This window comes from Phoxinus phoxinus (assembly GCF_949152265.1).
Source record: "Phoxinus phoxinus genome assembly, chromosome: 3".
NCBI lineage: Eukaryota > Metazoa > Chordata > Actinopteri > Cypriniformes > Leuciscidae > Phoxinus > Phoxinus phoxinus.
Genome location: NC_136878.1, coordinates 27,283,102 through 27,299,837, shown reverse-complemented (window position 1 = coordinate 27,299,837; position 16,736 = coordinate 27,283,102). Strand labels below are relative to the sequence as shown.

The 16,736-nt window shown below is 37.3% G+C and overlaps 3 protein-coding genes across 3 annotated transcripts; 2 read left to right on the top strand and 1 right to left on the bottom strand.

Annotated features, from left to right (window-relative positions):
- The first annotated feature begins 197 nt into the window (after nucleotides 1-197).
- Nucleotides 198-9,191, top strand: mccc2 (methylcrotonyl-CoA carboxylase subunit 2). The gene is made up of 17 exons (XM_079608365.1): nucleotides 198-461; nucleotides 883-949; nucleotides 1,081-1,165; nucleotides 1,287-1,388; nucleotides 2,134-2,261; nucleotides 2,370-2,482; nucleotides 3,696-3,809; nucleotides 3,893-3,957; nucleotides 4,044-4,143; nucleotides 4,245-4,340; nucleotides 4,425-4,497; nucleotides 4,590-4,666; nucleotides 5,177-5,243; nucleotides 6,143-6,299; nucleotides 8,136-8,250; nucleotides 8,410-8,495; nucleotides 8,946-9,191. Exons 1-17 carry the CDS (start codon nucleotides 324-326, stop codon nucleotides 9,061-9,063), a joined length of 1,701 nt encoding a protein of 566 aa, XP_079464491.1. The 5' UTR covers nucleotides 198-323; the 3' UTR covers nucleotides 9,064-9,191.
- An 850-nt stretch (nucleotides 9,192-10,041) lies between these two features.
- On the bottom strand, nucleotides 10,042-11,103 carry hspb11 (heat shock protein, alpha-crystallin-related, b11). Its single transcript, XM_079608367.1, has 5 exons — nucleotides 10,955-11,103; nucleotides 10,723-10,829; nucleotides 10,541-10,609; nucleotides 10,403-10,446; nucleotides 10,042-10,313 (listed from the first exon to the last, which is right to left on the bottom strand). The coding sequence occupies exons 1-5, from the start codon at nucleotides 11,044-11,046 to the stop codon at nucleotides 10,221-10,223; spliced, it is 405 nt and encodes a 134-aa protein (XP_079464493.1). The 5' UTR covers nucleotides 11,047-11,103; the 3' UTR covers nucleotides 10,042-10,220.
- Nucleotides 11,104-11,346: 243 nt separating this feature from the next.
- smn1 (survival of motor neuron 1, telomeric) lies at nucleotides 11,347-16,230 on the top strand. Its single transcript, XM_079608366.1, has 9 exons — nucleotides 11,347-11,603; nucleotides 11,864-11,935; nucleotides 12,045-12,164; nucleotides 12,241-12,447; nucleotides 12,534-12,695; nucleotides 15,467-15,541; nucleotides 15,670-15,780; nucleotides 15,880-15,943; nucleotides 16,143-16,230. Exons 1-8 carry the CDS (start codon nucleotides 11,556-11,558, stop codon nucleotides 15,931-15,933), a joined length of 849 nt encoding a protein of 282 aa, XP_079464492.1. The 5' UTR covers nucleotides 11,347-11,555; the 3' UTR covers nucleotides 15,934-15,943; nucleotides 16,143-16,230.
- The last annotated feature ends 506 nt before the right edge of the window (nucleotides 16,231-16,736 follow it).

Sequence of the window (16,736 nt, the reverse complement as noted above, 5' to 3'; positions counted from 1 at the left end):
TTGTTTATATATATATTTTAAAAAAATTATACAGAGAATGTATGCTGTTTTTTTATTATTATTAGTGCAGAATGTAATAAGACAGGGAACAATCAACTAACAAAGTTTGAATTTGAAAAGAAATAAAAGGAAAGGGAAAAAAGAGAAGAATGTTAGCGCCAGAGCAGTTAAATATGTCAATTCAACAGGGGGTGTTCCTATTCCACCAGTTTTCATTGGCTGTGCAGAGGGGAGGGGAGCAAAGCTCGCAGCGTTAACCGTTTGCTGTCAGAGGACGTTGGTTACTGAGTTCGTCCTTAGACCTGTCAGTCAGAGGATGAATCATGATTCTGCAATATGCTAGACCGGTGGTTTCACTCATTCGGAGCAGGAGTGTAAATGTTGGTATTTCCAGGCTATATCATGCGGATAAAGTTGCAACAGTGGGCTCGCAGCCCGACTCGCAGTCTACAGTTTTTCAGGTAGGCCACGTATGAAGCCTCGGACTCAAGTTAACTTACTGCAGCCAGCCAGCAGTGGGGATTCATCTGCTGCGGCAGTTGTGCATGTCCTTGTGCACTTATTTAAAGAGACAATGAAATAGTTCGTATAATAAACACATAAAACAGACGAATAAACTTTTATTTGCACCTTGCACTAACCGGTCAGTTTTGTTCTTGTTTGTACTTTATAAACTTATGTAGCTAACTATAACTGTTAACGTTAAGTTTCTGCTTTTGATATGATACAGTAGTATGCTATAATATTGTTATTTTGCCTGATATTTGATGAGTCTGGTGAAGCTATATTAAACCATACTTAAGATTTCAGTCACGTTCTGATTATTTATATAATAAACTTTGAATATGGTGATTTACCAACTAGAAATCTTTCACATTGTAGGAAAATTATGAGCGAATGCAAGCACTGGTGAAGGAGTTGAAGGACAGAGCAGAGAGGATCAAACTTGGTGAGCAAGTTGAAAGTATTTACTTTGATACCACTAAACACAGCATTTGAAGCCATTACATAGGGGTAGTTTATGGCAGCTTTAGCACATTTCCTTGCACCAATGTTTACAAAACATTGCCATTTTCAAAGGTGGAGGAGAAAAAGCGAGAAACCTACATACATCCAGAGGAAAGCTCCTGCCTCGGGAACGCATCGACAGACTGTTGGATCCTGGGTAAATACACAAACTCGCTGTTATAACTGTTATAAAACAACTAAAATGTCATCATTACAATGTTGTCCATTCAGACTGTTTTCATGCTGAACTTTTTATTTTTTTTCTTGTCTGAATGCAGATCTCCATTTCTTGAGTTTTCCCAGTTTGCTGGTTATCAGTTATATGGTAAGGAGGAAGTTCCTGCAGGAGGCATAATCACTGGTATTGGTCGAGTCTCAGGGTGAGGAACATACAATTAAATCATCAGCCCCTTTCACACATTAAAGCCAGTCAGTCAGTTAGCATTAAATTACCAGATTTACTTTTCTGGCGATTGCACAAATGTAATGTTCACACAAGCGACTTTGTTCCTTCTTTTTACCAATAGATACTATTTACACATCAGTACCAAAATACCGGTAAACTCTGTGATGTCAATCATCGGAATTTAACTTTAAAAACTGCAATGTTCTCTTCATCCGCCTGATTTCACATCTGTCCAATTTGACATCTTACTTCTGAGTGACATGAATAGGGGGATGATCACATAGAATGCTTTTTTGCTCTTAAAAACACGACACATGATATAATACTGTAGTTACTAGACTATAGTGCACTATAGTAACTGCAGAGCCACAGCGCTGATGAATGGAAAAGAATGCAGGGTCTTAAGTGTTATACGCAGCGCAGCGGTCAGACGTCCGTCTAGCGCATGTTTACCAGTGCTTATACTGGTAATCCTGTTATTTGTTCAAACACACCATCATACCGGAAATTTACTGGTAATGTTACAGCTTCTCGTAGCAGAGAAAATTGCTAGAACAGATTTATTTGTATTTTGGAAAAGGTCCTGTTCACACACGTGTTCTCTAAATGGTAATTTACCAGTAAAGACTGCATGTGGGAAAGGGGCTAGTATGCATGCATTGATAATGCTGTGCAAGAGTTAATGGTTTATTTATACATTCTGCCTGTGTTCCTCACAGGGTGGAGTGTATTATTGTTGCGAATGATGCTACTGTCAAAGGTGGAACCTATTATCCGGTTACTGTGAAGAAGCACCTGCGTGCCCAAGAGATTGCACAGCAAAACCATCTACCATGCATATACCTGGGTGAGTTCTTTCAGAGGTTTCAAATTCTGTACAGAACAAAATTTTTCTATGAATGTTTTCATTTGTTATGTTAGGTGTCGAGATGTACTCTAATCTGTTTTTCTATAGTGGATTCTGGAGGAGCCAATTTACCCAGACAGGCCGATGTGTTCCCAGACAGAGATCACTTTGGACGCATCTTCTTCAACCAGGCCCGCCTTTCCTCGGAGGGAACTGCACAGGTCTTTTTTTTTTATGTGAAATTTATATTTACATATTAGCCTGTGGTAGTCAACCCTCAGTAACTATTGTTTTTATTGAAGAACATACAGGATCAAAATCTTGGATCTTCTGCAATCAATAGTTTAATTTAATAAATCAACATTATCAGTTTCTGTTAAAGAGTAGTGGGTGTGGGTGTGGTTACGCTGCGGAGTGGAAGGGAAAGAGGGGAGACTTGCAACACCGCAACGGCGTCTGATTCAGACAGTTTTATTTCGCTCTCATTAAAAGCATCACAGCTTCACACAAATGCACGCTGCAAAGTACCATTACATGCAACAAAATATACACATGGATTTTGTAAGCCCACCTTTAATTACACCAATATATAGATATTTTGTGACAGCAAAAATGTAATGCACAGCCATTCACATTTATCTGCATTTAAAAAAAAATAAAAAATAATTATATATATATATATATATATGAGCAGCGTTTTTATAAGCCGTTTGATCGGTTAAATGGCCGTAAAGTCGGGTTACACTCAACAGTGTGGATGAATCGTGTTTTTTCGAAGATTCAGGATCTATTGAAGAGAACTTACCCAGAAACTCTTGCCAAGCGAAAACAAACACTTGTTTTTGATCCATTAATGCATCTCTCACTTACTCTATGCGATCATCTCAATGTTTGAAGTGCATGTCATAGGAAATCAACGCGTGTCTTGAATAATTAAGCAAGGCGTCTTCTCATAGAAAAAGGACATGCAGTCTCATGAGACACCGTTGATAATGTACATGAAGACTAATTTAAACCCGGAAGCTGAAAATAGCGCAAAAGGGTTTAAAAAAGAACTAGTTTTCTCCTATAATCAAAACTAACGGATGGTAGCAGTGACTTCTGTGATGTTCAACACGCATAACTATTTAAAAACTCCGAAAATTTGTTTGAGTGTTTCATGACCCGTTAATAAAGAAGTTTTAAAAAACAGCGTTGTCATAATTGCAGAATTTTTTTTTCCCTTTGCTTAATTGTGTGTACTTATAACAGTGTGACGCTTTTGAAACAAAAAGGCTGAGAACCATTGATACTTATAAGCCATTTGTGTGTATATATAACCATAAGCGAATATAAAATGTTGTTTGGTAACTGACATGTCATATTGCAGTTTGCTGCTTTCATACGTCTATCTCAATGGGAGCTGATGCATCAATTTGACTTGTTATCTTTCAGATTGCTGTTGTGATGGGCTCCTGTACTGCAGGCGGCGCCTATGTGCCTGCGATGGCTGACGAGAGCATCATAGTGCGCAAACAAGGGACCATTTTTCTGGGTGGACCACCACTGGTATGTGCTAATGTCCCTAGGAGTGCAATATGACTGGCTGCTAATGTTTAGCAATGGTAAAAGTCCATCTGTGTATTTAACAGGTAAAAGCTGCTACAGGTGAAGAGGTGTCTGCTGAAGACCTGGGAGGTGCAGACCTTCACTGCAGGTTAGAGAAACACTTGTATTTTCACATAAACGCATGGTTTGAGCTTGATTGGCCTTATGGGTTTTTCAACATTTGTGTCTCTTCAGGAAGTCAGGTGTAACTGATCATTATGCCCTGGATGATAATCATGCCCTTCATCTTGCTCGAAAAGCCATACGGAGCTTGAACTACAAGAAGAATCTTGATGTGAGGACACAACTGCGCTCCTGATAGATGTTCAATCTGTCTGATTTTTATTTTTGAATGACTTGATGCTGATCTTCTTGAACTTGCCCACTGTTCATAAGGTTACTGTGGAACCTCCTGAGGCTCCTCTGTTTCCTGCCGATGACCTATATGGTATTGTGGGGGACAACCTCAAACGCAACTTTGATATTCGAGAGGTATTGGTCACTTTATCACTGGAATTCAAGCCTATTGAAATGTTGCCTCAATAGATAGAACTTAAAGGCAATTTTGAATTTCAGGTTATCGCTCGTATTGTTGATGGCAGTAAATTTGATGAATTCAAGGCATTCTACGGAGACACACTCATCACAGGTGGATGTTTTTTTCATTAATCATCTTTGTTTTTGAATTTCGGCATTGATTTCTTACTTCCTTTGTACTGGATTTCTTCATTTGCTTTTTAGGTTTTGCACGGATATTTGGCTACCCTGTGGGAATTATTGGCAATAACGGTGTGCTGTTCTCAGAATCTGCAAAGAAGGTGTGCATCTCCTGATCATTGGTCTGACTTTTCATACGTAACGTTCATGAGAATAATGTCTTTTGCACTATAGACTCTGTACAAGATCACTTCTGCATTTAATCTCAGTGGCCAACTCAACTTCTTGTGCAGTGCACTGTGTATGAAAATTGCTAATCTTTCCAAACATGAGAAGCAATTATGAGCCTCTTGTCCAACAAAAGACAACATTTAATAACATGCTTTTACTCCAAACTCACTTCATAACAACAGTTGAGCATCCTTCTGTGAGATGATGTGGCTTCTTACATAGAATAAGGCAGTTGTGTGTAAACAAATCTATAGTTAAATACTTCACATAAAAATGAAAATTCATAATTTACTCAGCCTCTTGGAAGCCCAAGTAGCAGCATCTTCCAGGTTGCTCTATTCTCCATACAATGAAAGTGGATAGACTATATTTCGAAATGATTACCTGTACTAGAAATTTCTTAAAACAAGTTTTCAGAATTGTTTTTGTTTGTTTAATAGGCAACTCATTTCATTGAGCTTTGCTGTCAGAGAAACATTCCACTCCTCTTTCTTCAAAATATTACAGGTCAGTAGTATGCATACTTCATCTGAATGTATACATTTAATGTTACAAAACAGTGCTCTTATTCTGAACGAGTCAGCATATAAACATATTAGGGATGCAACGAAATTAAACTTCTTGTGGATGTAATGAATATAAACTTAATTTTAGCATTTTTTCACCATTGTATAAATTAAATAGTCAAAATGTGATATTTTTTTTTACTATTTTGTCTTGCTTTTCAAAGAAAAAATGAATTACAAAACTAATATTTAAAAATATTTATTTAACATTGAAAATGTACAATTTAACATATAAACATTTATTTAACATATTTTGTTGCTTGATTAACATTAATGGCACAGACAGGTATTTAAGGCTGCTGTCACTTTAAGATCGAATGCTTGGATCTACCAGTAATACAGTATACTGACATCCGTTTTTCACAGAGCGGTTAAGCCATAACCGACTGTATTTACGCAAGATACTACATATGATAGGCATTTTGACAACTGTGTCTGTATTTGACCATTCAGGCGCAAAGAGAAGTTAATTTGGGATTGCACGCTGTCTGAGAGGGCGCTTTTGGTGCGCGATACCACAATGAGTTATTTTTTCATAACTTATTGTGCATAATAACTTGATAAACTCTTTTTGACGATCCTCGTTAAATGTACACTCGTTTCTTTGACATCTTCGCGTCTGACTTGATCTCCGCGTAGACTTTTTGATGCGCTGTCATCAAAAATGCCATTTTCTGTTCAAATTGATTGTCTTTTCACTTATTCGGTCGAACATCGTAAGTGCTTTGTTTTGCTATTTTCGGCCGAACATTCGGTGCATCCCTATAACATATATGTATGCCTAGTGAAATTGCTACTGCCATTGCACTCATTATGTACTGTTACTCTTTTTATAATCAGGCTTCATGGTTGGAAGAGAGTATGAAGCTGGAGGTATTGCTAAAGATGGAGCTAAAATGGTGACTGCTGTAGCCTGTGCCAATGTGCCTAAGATTACCGTCATCATTGGAGGATCGTATGGTGCGGGAAACTATGGCATGTGTGGCAGAGCCTATAGGTAAGCATTAATAGCAAACATTATTTCCTACACTTGCACCTGCTCAAATGTACAGCACTAAAACCATGCTCAAGGCATCCAGTTGACGTCGGAACGTAGTTGAACATCACATTTGATGATGTTTTATTAACAAAGTTCGGGAGGAGCACGTTCAAATAATTGATCCAATTATCACATCATTCCAACCAGCTGTCAACAATCAGTAATCAACATTTCTATCCAATCAGCATGAGTGGAGACCTATATACATACTCATTTGACTCACCAACGTTCCTCGACAGTTTTTCAGCATCCCTCCACCACCCCGTCTCCTCACACTCGCCTGGTTACTTCCTAAACCAGCAATACGGGGGGAGTACTCTGGGTTCGGGCCGAATACCGAGCCCGGAGCCCTCTCCTCGGACAGCACGCCAAATACACCATTGTCGGTAATGATATAATTTTTTTTCCGATATAGCGCTCAATATTTTCATTAAAATGCGAGCATCGCCCATAGATCTCAGCTACGTTCACAAGCCTCCTTTTTTCTGAAGCGCTTGCGCTCCCGTGGCGTCTGTCGTTGCTATGCAACCATGAACTGCGCTCTCCACATCATGTTGACTGAAGGTGCGTTCCATTCGACCGTAAGTGGACTGCGAAGTTAAAGATGGCACGACCACCACAACGTTGCCCAACATCAAATGGCAAACGTAATGAAAGCGGAACGAAACTGTGCTACTCATTATGTTGTGCTTCACGGACCGTTTATCAGTTTGGACCAGGGATGGAAATTAACTTTTTTGTCCACCTGCCACTGTGGCTGGTGGATTCCAAAATCTACCAGCCACTCAAAGTTTTTACCAGCCACTTTCTTGTTTTTAACCGACAATGTGTAACTGCATGTGAAAATTAATACTACAAGATCTACAATACTTAAGCCGTTTATTCCATAGGGTAAAATCTCAAGATGTGCCTCCTCTAAAAGTGTCCGGGTGAAACCGCATGCTACTTTTATTTACCCGCCACAGTGGCTGGTAGGTGAAGCGAGTTTACCAGCCACAACACAAAATCACCAGCATTTGGCTGGTGGCTGGTGCTAATTTCCATCCCTGGTTTGGACCAATGCCAGTGCAGCGCAAGCCGATCTTATTCAAGTGACATGTTACTACACAGCGTTAAGAGATCCAGTAAAGAAAGCATAGAAGTTTGCCAGGAATTGTAAAATGCTTTCAAGTACACATCTTTTTTCCAGCACTTCAAAACTCAAATATTATTATATCATGTTTTTTATTTTTAATGTGATGACCAAAATATTTGTTCATCCTTCAAAGATTACCCCATTTATAAAACTAAAAGTTTCAAGATGTAGAAAAACTCACTTATTTAAAAATAATTTCTCTTTTAATAAATAATAATAATTATAAATCAATTATACATTTTGTGAACCGCTACACCCCTACTTATTACAGATTTTGATTTACCTCAAAGTTTGCCTTGGTTGTTCTACGTTTACACTTACATTGCTCACATTTTGTAACCATTTATGTTCAAGAGTTTTTTTTAACACTTACTTTAACCTACTTTTTATCCTAATATAAGACATAAAGAAGATATTTTTGTTTACATTTTATTTTGTTTTTGACTGCTAAAACTAATATAATTTGTTGTTTGCCTTAATAATGTGGATAAATAATAAAAACAGTGGTTTAAATTTAAACTTTTCTACTTGTCTTTAAAAAAAAAATAAAGTTGTAAAAAATGTCAATTATCGATACTGAACTTTATGAAACATAATATCGTGATAATTTTTTTTAGCTATATCGCACAACCCTAGTTGACCCTATGTGCACCTTGCAGCCCCAGGTTCCTGTACTCGTGGCCTAATTCACGCATCTCTGTGATGGGAGGAGAGCAGGCAGCCACTGTGCTGGCAACCATAACTAAGGATCAAAAAGCCAGGGAAGGAAAAGAGGTAAGAAACAGAGGAAATGTACTTCATTTAATTTTATCAATCTTAATACATCTATGGCTTGTTTTCCTTCTCTTACAGTTTATTTTTTTCTGAGCGTTTTAAAAAATGTTTCTGAGAAAAGATTATGTATCTCAAGTAAATAATCGGTTTATTTTCCAGTTTACCCCAGAGCAGGAAGCTGCAATGAAAGAGCCAATTATCAAACGCTTTGAGGAGGAGGGAAACCCATATTATTCCAGTGCCAGGTAACTAGATAGATATGCATGTTTGAATTGCCATGGATGCAAACTTGTCATCTTTCAGTGAAATTCTGCGTTAGAATCAAAAATAGGTAATTTGTGTGATTCGTATGGATCCGATGTAGTCACAATGTAAATAAGAGATTCATTGTGCAGTGTATAGGAGGGCTGCACATTTAATCGCAATGAAACCGCATGCAAAGTGGGAAAGGCTGCGATTATTGTATGCGCAGCTTGTCAGTGCAGAACGGCTGATCGGTAGTAAATGCTGTTCCATCTGAACACCAGAGGGCGCTCTCACGCCAAATATGCCCCGCCGCAGAAGTACGATAACACGCATCATTCCAGGAAATGTTTGTATCATTGCCAGACAACAAGGGCATACTAATATTTTGTTTCCTACTACCTGTGCCATGTCTATTTTTAACTTTTGTTGCACTTCCTCTAACTATCTAGATTGTGGGATGATGGAATCATTGACCCCGCCGACACTCGCCTTGTCCTGGGCTTGAGTCTGAGTGCTGCTCTCAACGCCCCCACACAGAAAACTCGCTTTGGTGTCTTCAGAATGTAAATCTGGTTTTGTAAAGATTAGACATTTAGAATTAAATCAATTTCCTCTGTCTTCTGGGCAGTACACACTAACTTTATTAACTTGTTTTGTCTTAGTATGTTTGACAACAGTAAAATCTGTAAAGCCAATCATTGTGTTGTCTCATATTCTCAAAGGTTTTTTGTTGTTTTGTACTCTTGATATATAGGACAGTTCATCACATAATACTGGTTGGTGTGAGAACAGAAAAGTAAGCATATGTTCTGGATGTTGTTGTTTTTTAAGGTAGAGGCATTAGGTGTGCCTTTTTTTTTTTTTTTTTTTTAACAATTATTTGGTTCTACATCTCTTTTATGGGCCGTTGACACTACATTGTTTTTAACTAAAAACTGAACTTTTTGTGCATTGTGGCCATTCATTTACACGACAACGGCATTGTTGGGGCCTGAAAACTTTTGAAATCAGGTTTCAAAGTGCACATGTTTGAAAATAATACCATTACTGTCTATGAAAACAGTGACGTGTAGTTTTTTTTTTTGTTTTTTTACAAAGTGACCTCACCTGTAGTCTGACATGCAAAGGAAAAACTGTCTGTTTTTAGTACATCATTTTTGTGTAAATGTACCATTAGTATACTGTTAATAGTTTAAAGTCAAAGGTATTGTTTATGTAGATTATATCACTGCTATTTAACAAAACTATTACAAAATTAATCATAGATTTATTTTAATTCAGTAGACTTAAATTCTCTCTGGAAATCCAAATCACCATACAGCACTGTGTGAACATCAGTTTCAGTGTAAATTTTGTATTATTTGTAAACTAGTTAAGATTGTATTCATATTTTGATTACATTTTTAGTTTAGGTTTTGATAAATCTTGTATGTGCTTTTCTCATTTAAATATTTCTACATGCCTTCTATATATATATATATATATATATATTAGTACTTCAGTTCTATTTTTTTATGCAATATTTGTTTTATCTTAGCTTTATTTCAATTAACAAAAACGAGTTTTAATAGTTTAACAACACTGTTGGAGACTTATATATTAAACAACAGAAATTATGAAAAGGTTTATTTGTTGAAAAAAATACAGTGATAGTTAATTTTAAAACAAGCAATTTAAGTTACTTAATGTAAGTTTACAAAATGACATAACATATGGAGATCATCTCATGATTGTACACTAACTTTGTGTACAGAGACAAAATGGTCATATCCAGACAATATGAAGAACCGCAAATGTGTTGTATTTGATACATTAACCTGGAGAGAAAGGACAGAAAAAAAAATCGTGAGATCTTGGGGTTTGAGTGTATCTGGAGATTCAAATATTTGAGAGGTAAGTAACTCACAGAAATGTCATTAGCCTGTAGGCTGCTCTCCGTTTGCTCAAACTCTGAGAAAAAAAAAAAAAGTTTCGTCGCGTGAACGAAACTCAACAGATTCGAGGAAGGAAAATAAGTTGTCGGACGGACCTAACGTTAACTTACCTGTGTCTGCAACCGCTTCAAATTTATCAGCATCCTCTGATGTGCCCTTTTCTATTCTCAGCCTTTTAACTGAAATATAAATGTGAAGACATTACAATATGTTATTATTAGGCTAACGTTACCATATTAGAGACAGATAGCGTTGCATAAGGATGCGTGAGTTTATAATACGGCGTATTTACTGTTGTAGCTGTGAATGGAAACAGTGGAAATGTTCATGTTATCTGGAAAGCGGATGATAAACTCTTGCGGAAACATGCCAGTTGAAATCCAGAACGTCTCTGTTTTTCTATAACGTTAGAAATAAAGAAAATGCGTCAGTAACATCATAAGATATTTAAAGTGTTGTAGTAACATTAACGTTAGCTAAGTTAAGTTAGCTGTTTTTTCTTCCAGCAATCTAACGTTACAGACCCGTCGATAATGTTCTCCGGTGGATGATTCTCATCGCTTGATATAGCCAGCACAACATGGGCTCCGTATGAACTTAAAGCAGCATCCAGCATTGTGAACTTTAGATATTATTTACAGGTCAGAGGCAGGATTTTCACGTTGAGGCAATCCGAGTTGCCAAGCAACATGTAACGTTAAGCCCGATTTGTCTCTGACTCATTTCCGCGAATCGGTTCATGCGAACAGTTTGTTTTAAAGAACTGGTTCAAACACAAATTCAGCTGTTATATTTTTCATTACGTTTTACTTAGTGTTCAACGCATTGTCTTTGACAGTAACAATATGCATCATGTATCCCAGTTCGTTTTAGCCGTGATTCTGATAATAAACAAAGTCATTTAGAAACGTATTTATACTGTAAAACGTTTTTTTTTTTTTTGCACAGACAGAACCCAGCCTAATCCGCGGTTCACTCCAGCTGCTCGGTTCATTATCGAACGTCGTTCACGAATTGGACAGCTAGTGTCGCCTGATTTGAGCGTCATCAGCTGCTGGCATACATCAGTGGCGCACGTTGCACTTGGGAAATATTTTGCTATACGGTTTTATATTTAAAATACCCATGGCAAATGGTGCGGAAGATGTCATATTTTGTCGTGGGACGGGTCATGTGAGTATTGAGCCATTTTAAAAGAGAATTTACGATGTAAGATGTAGCTAGACTCGCAGATTCTTATTAAAATACCCGTTACTCGTTAGTTAGCATTTTGTTGGCTGCACATTTAGTTAAATAGTTCTAGTTTTGTTTTTTTGCGCTCTTTGACTTTGTGGTTTTGGTCTTGCAATCAGTTGGAATCACAACGTCCAACAAAGATCTAGCATAAAAAGCATGCAAAAGAGTTAAGTGGTTCATGATCTTCTCTTTTTCAGAGTGATGATTCTGACATCTGGGATGATACAGCTTTGATTAAAGCGTATGATAAAGCGGTTGCGTCGTTCAAGGTAATGACGCTTAAAAGAGGTGCGACTATGCAGCTGATACAATGCCGTTTACTTTGCTTCTTCAGTAACCCTGCTGTTGTTTTGCTCCCGTTCCTCCTCAACTCACCAGAATGCATTGAAAGGGGAGGACAGCGTGACACCTCACAAAAAAGATAACCCTGGAAAGAAGCGGAAAAACAACAAAAAGAGCAAAAGCAGAAAAAGATGTAACGCAGCACCTGATAAAGAGGTAATCTCGACCAGATCAGTACTTGAGTTGATTTGGAGTTCCAAATAATACAGGTGAACTGAAATGTGTTACACAGTGGCAGGTTGGGGACTCCTGTTATTCTGTCTGGTCTGAAGATGGGAACTTGTACACTGCTACGATTTCCTCAATCGATCAGGAGAAGGGAACCTGTGTGGTCCTCTATACTGATTATGGTAATGAGGAGGAGCAGAACCTCAGTGACCTTCTGACAGAGGCATCAGATTTGGATGAAGACACACAGAAAACGGCAGATGGATGTGGAGTATGACATTGCCATCAGTTAGACACTGTATTCGTTTAAGAGATTAATGCAGGTGTTTAATCTTCTATTCACTCGCCTAAATGCAGGTCAAGGCGGCTGAGTCTTCGACAGAGGAGAGTGATCGATCTTTTACCCCACAGCAGTCCGGTCATGGGAAGCACAAATCTAAAGGCAGATCTCCCATGGGACCACCATCGTGGATTCCTGGTTTCCCACCTGGACCCCCACCTGGACCTCACTTCCAAAAGGTGATATATTATTCATTAGCAAGTCAAATTTATTTATACAGTGCTTTGTACAATACAGATTGTTTCATAGCAGCTTTACAGTGATAAACAGGAAAATAATTATTCAATGATGCAAACAGAATCCATTTCGGCTGTAGAGCAGCTCTAAGAAGACCATAGTAAAAAGTTATTATTCAGTTGAAATCAGATCAGTGTTGATTCAGTTTGGTTCAATAACTGTAAATTATGGAAATGGTTAAATTAATCTATAAAGCAGCTTTGGATAAAAAGTGATATCAATGTCCAGCTTTAATTCAAAAGTGTCAGTACATTGTGCAGAAAAAAAAACTTTGGGATAAACCAGTCTCAGTCATGGGGCTAGTTCCCCTCTGGCCAAAAAAAAACTGATGCAGCCTGGAATTAAACCACAAAAGTCATGCTGTGGATTAATCAATCATCTGATCATTTGATCTAATTGCAATTTTTTGAGATAGCTGCAATAACTGTGCTGTTCAATTTCAATCAAAGTTTGCTATCCAAATAAGTGAAATTTAAGAACTTAAAGAAATGCCATTGTGTCTTTCTGGTGTGGTAGGGAGAAGCAGCCAATCATAATCTGGCAGAGTAAAAAATAAATCATATAAGAAAAAACACTTACAATGATGGTCAAAGATCTTCCCTCATGCAAAATGAAGGCTTGTGTGTTTAAACGTTAACATTATATAGCATTACCATATACATCTCAAACGCCACGCTGATATTGATCCTCGTTTTAGTTCTCCTTTTGTCCCAAAGTCTGCTTGCCATGGTCCATAATGTTTGAACGAAACATGCATGAGCGTGCCGCTAGACGTAACGCAGTTGTCCACGTCTGTCACTATGGCAGTATGAGCGGAAACCAGGGATAATGCGGATATTGCGTCATTGACAGGTGACAAGTGAACAGGGATTCCGGGACGGCCCATTATTTAAAATTGGAATTTCTCTGAAATTAAAAATCTTTGGGAACTTTTGGGATATTGTTAGTACAAAACTGCAGGAAATATATCACACTGTGCAGTGATTCCTGCACAACGGGAGGCTGCAGTTTCAGGACCCCAGTTTTAGGACCGCAGTTTTAGGACCCTAGTTTAATGTGACAGCGCCACCTACAGAACTGGATTACCAAAAACACAAATTTAACCCCTTTCGCGGCAAAGATAAAAGATCACATTGTTGATCACAACAGATTGTTGTTCAACATTCATTACTCGTTAAAACATCACACTCTTACTTATTTTATCTGGACAAACTGAGCATCATTAGAAAGATTTAAGACTCTATAGTGTTTATGATAAAACTCAAACAGCGAACACAGAGAGATCTGGGTCTCCTCTTCCTGATTTGCGTCAGTAATGTACGCAAGTCTCATTCGCTGTACAGCTGTCAATCATCTCACGTGGTTCAACGTGACAATAATCCTGCCCTTCTGCATGACGCGGTCCTGTTATCCGTGATAACAAAGCTAAGACACATCTCTTCAACTGAAACAAGAAGCTAATAAATGCACGATTTCGAGTATATGTGGTTTGTGTGTGATTTTCGTGCAATTTTGGGTATTTTCATATGAATTAAGAATTTTTACAGTATTGCCAAGCAAGTATAGCCATTAGCTGCATATAAATTGCTTTATTATACCATATTTCAACATCTTTTTATGACTTAAAACCATTTTAAACCGCGACCGGAATATGGTACAAATCTCCTATCTTACTCGATGGTGGTTTAAAGTGAGCTTTAAGTAAAAGTTTAATAGTAATCTTTTAAATTGTGTCGTGTAGCTTGATGCTACTTGCTCTAATCCACCTGCTGCAGGAGCTATTCTATTCCATAATCTTATTTGTTAAAATATATATATATTTTCTAATGAGACTTCGGATCAAGGTGGATCTTGATACTATGTACAAACTAAACCACCTGGATCCTAGAACTGCGGTCCTGAAACAGCAGCCGCCGCTATATCATCCAGTTCGGTAGGTGGCGCTGTCACAAAAAACTAGGGTTCTAAAACTACAGTCCTAAAACTGCAGCCTCCGGTTGTGCAGGAATATACTACTGGTGCAGTGTACAAGTGATTATTGGGTATTTTATTACAAAATTCTTAAATAGTGTACCTTTAAATCATATGGGCCTATTTTATTATCATACTTTATACAATTCCAAATGATTTTTTTTTATAAAGTATTAGGCTTAAATTTAATTATTCTCAATTATTTTTATGGCAGTAAATCATCAGTGCAAAACTCATGATAGTGACAGGCCTAATTAAACATCTGTGACTGCCATCTTTCATTGTTCTAATATAATACCTTGTTATATTCAGCATTGCAAAGGGCTTCTCAGCTTGCCAGATAAGTAGCTTTTTCACACAAAAGATTAAAGATCCATTCACACCAAGCGCAATAACTATACAAATAACTATATTAGTATCCACACTAACGCACAGTAATGTTCTGTTTAATATAAGTATGCACTGCAGTTGTCGTCTGCCACTTTAAATACTCAAGCTCTTTAAAGTCGGGTTGATTCTGATTGGCTGTCAATGTTTTTGTCATTCATCAGCTGGGGAAAAAAATCGTTCTGAAATGAAAGTGATCCCAGCGATATCATTCCTCTGCGTTGTTATCGTTGCAGTGTGGACTTCCCTATGCTCATATAAGATTAGAATGATTATTAAAACTTTCTAGTTTACTTCGTAATTATCGTCGTTGGTTTGAATGGGCCTTAAGTCTCTGTTCTCTCTCTCTCTCTAGACGGATGGCAGACGATCAGAAGGTCCTGGACATTTCTTCCCTGGATGGCCTCCCATGATTCCACCCGGTCCCCCGGTAAGAAGCAGCTTGAGACCTTTCAGATCTATTAACTTTTTTTATTTCATGAAAAGTGATCTCGTAAAAACATTGACAGCTTTTCATGGGGCAAATTAATTATTTTTATTTTTTTATTGTTTGGCCAGATGATCCCACCGCCTCCACCAATGAGTCCAGACTCTCTAGAGGATGACGAGGCTTTGGGCAGTATGCTTATTTCCTGGTACATGAGCGGCTATCACACGGGATACTATTTGGTAGTTATTCTTCTTGCTCTTCACAAACATCTTTTTGTGCACCTGGTGGTTTTTTATTATCAGAAAAATCTCTCTTAAACTCTTTTGTCTCTCACACAGGGTTTAAAACAAGGTCGACAGACCGCAACATCTAAGAAGTCACATCGGAAATAAAGATACAGCGGTTAGTTTTTCAGCCCTATAATTTCACAGATTGTTGCTAAAATTTTACCTTTCACAAATTACTTTAATTTTAGACTTATGGTGGAATTGGGTTGGGTAAATATACTACGGTGTATAAATGATAAACCCAATATGTTAACATTTAAGTGTTTATGTATTTTATGAATTTGACTGAATTATATATTTTTTTCACCATATAGAGCGAAATATGAACATGATGCTGCAGCAGATTTGATTCACTTTTCATTTTTTGTATTCTTTGTAAATAAATAAATGAATTAAAAGTAATTGTGTTCTTTTCCAAAGTGCATTTGGTAAAATTATATTCAGATTTCATTAAAGGGATAGTTCACCCAAAAATGAAAATTCTGTCATTTACACACTTTCATGTTGTTCCAAAACCTTGGAAACCTTTTTTTCTGTTGATGCACAAAAGAACATATTTAAATTTTTAGGTGAAACGTCCTTTTTTTTTTTTTTTTTTTTTGCTGAATGTGGCTGATGTCATCTCCAATGTGTAAAGTCATTTCATTACATACTTCTTAAATTCAAGGGCATATTAAGTCTTTATTATTTCAACCAGCCCATTCAAATTGTAATTGTAAATGTGACAACTTCAAATGTGACAAATTTAGTAAATGCAACTAAAAATCAAACTATTTAATATTTTAATGTTAAAAAAGGTCATATTTGAGGAACCATGGGTTCCCACTGTATATATGAAGTTGCGTCATTTTAAAAGTGTGATTTCTAAACTTGGTAAAGTCATGTATATTAATCAAATCATAAACCTC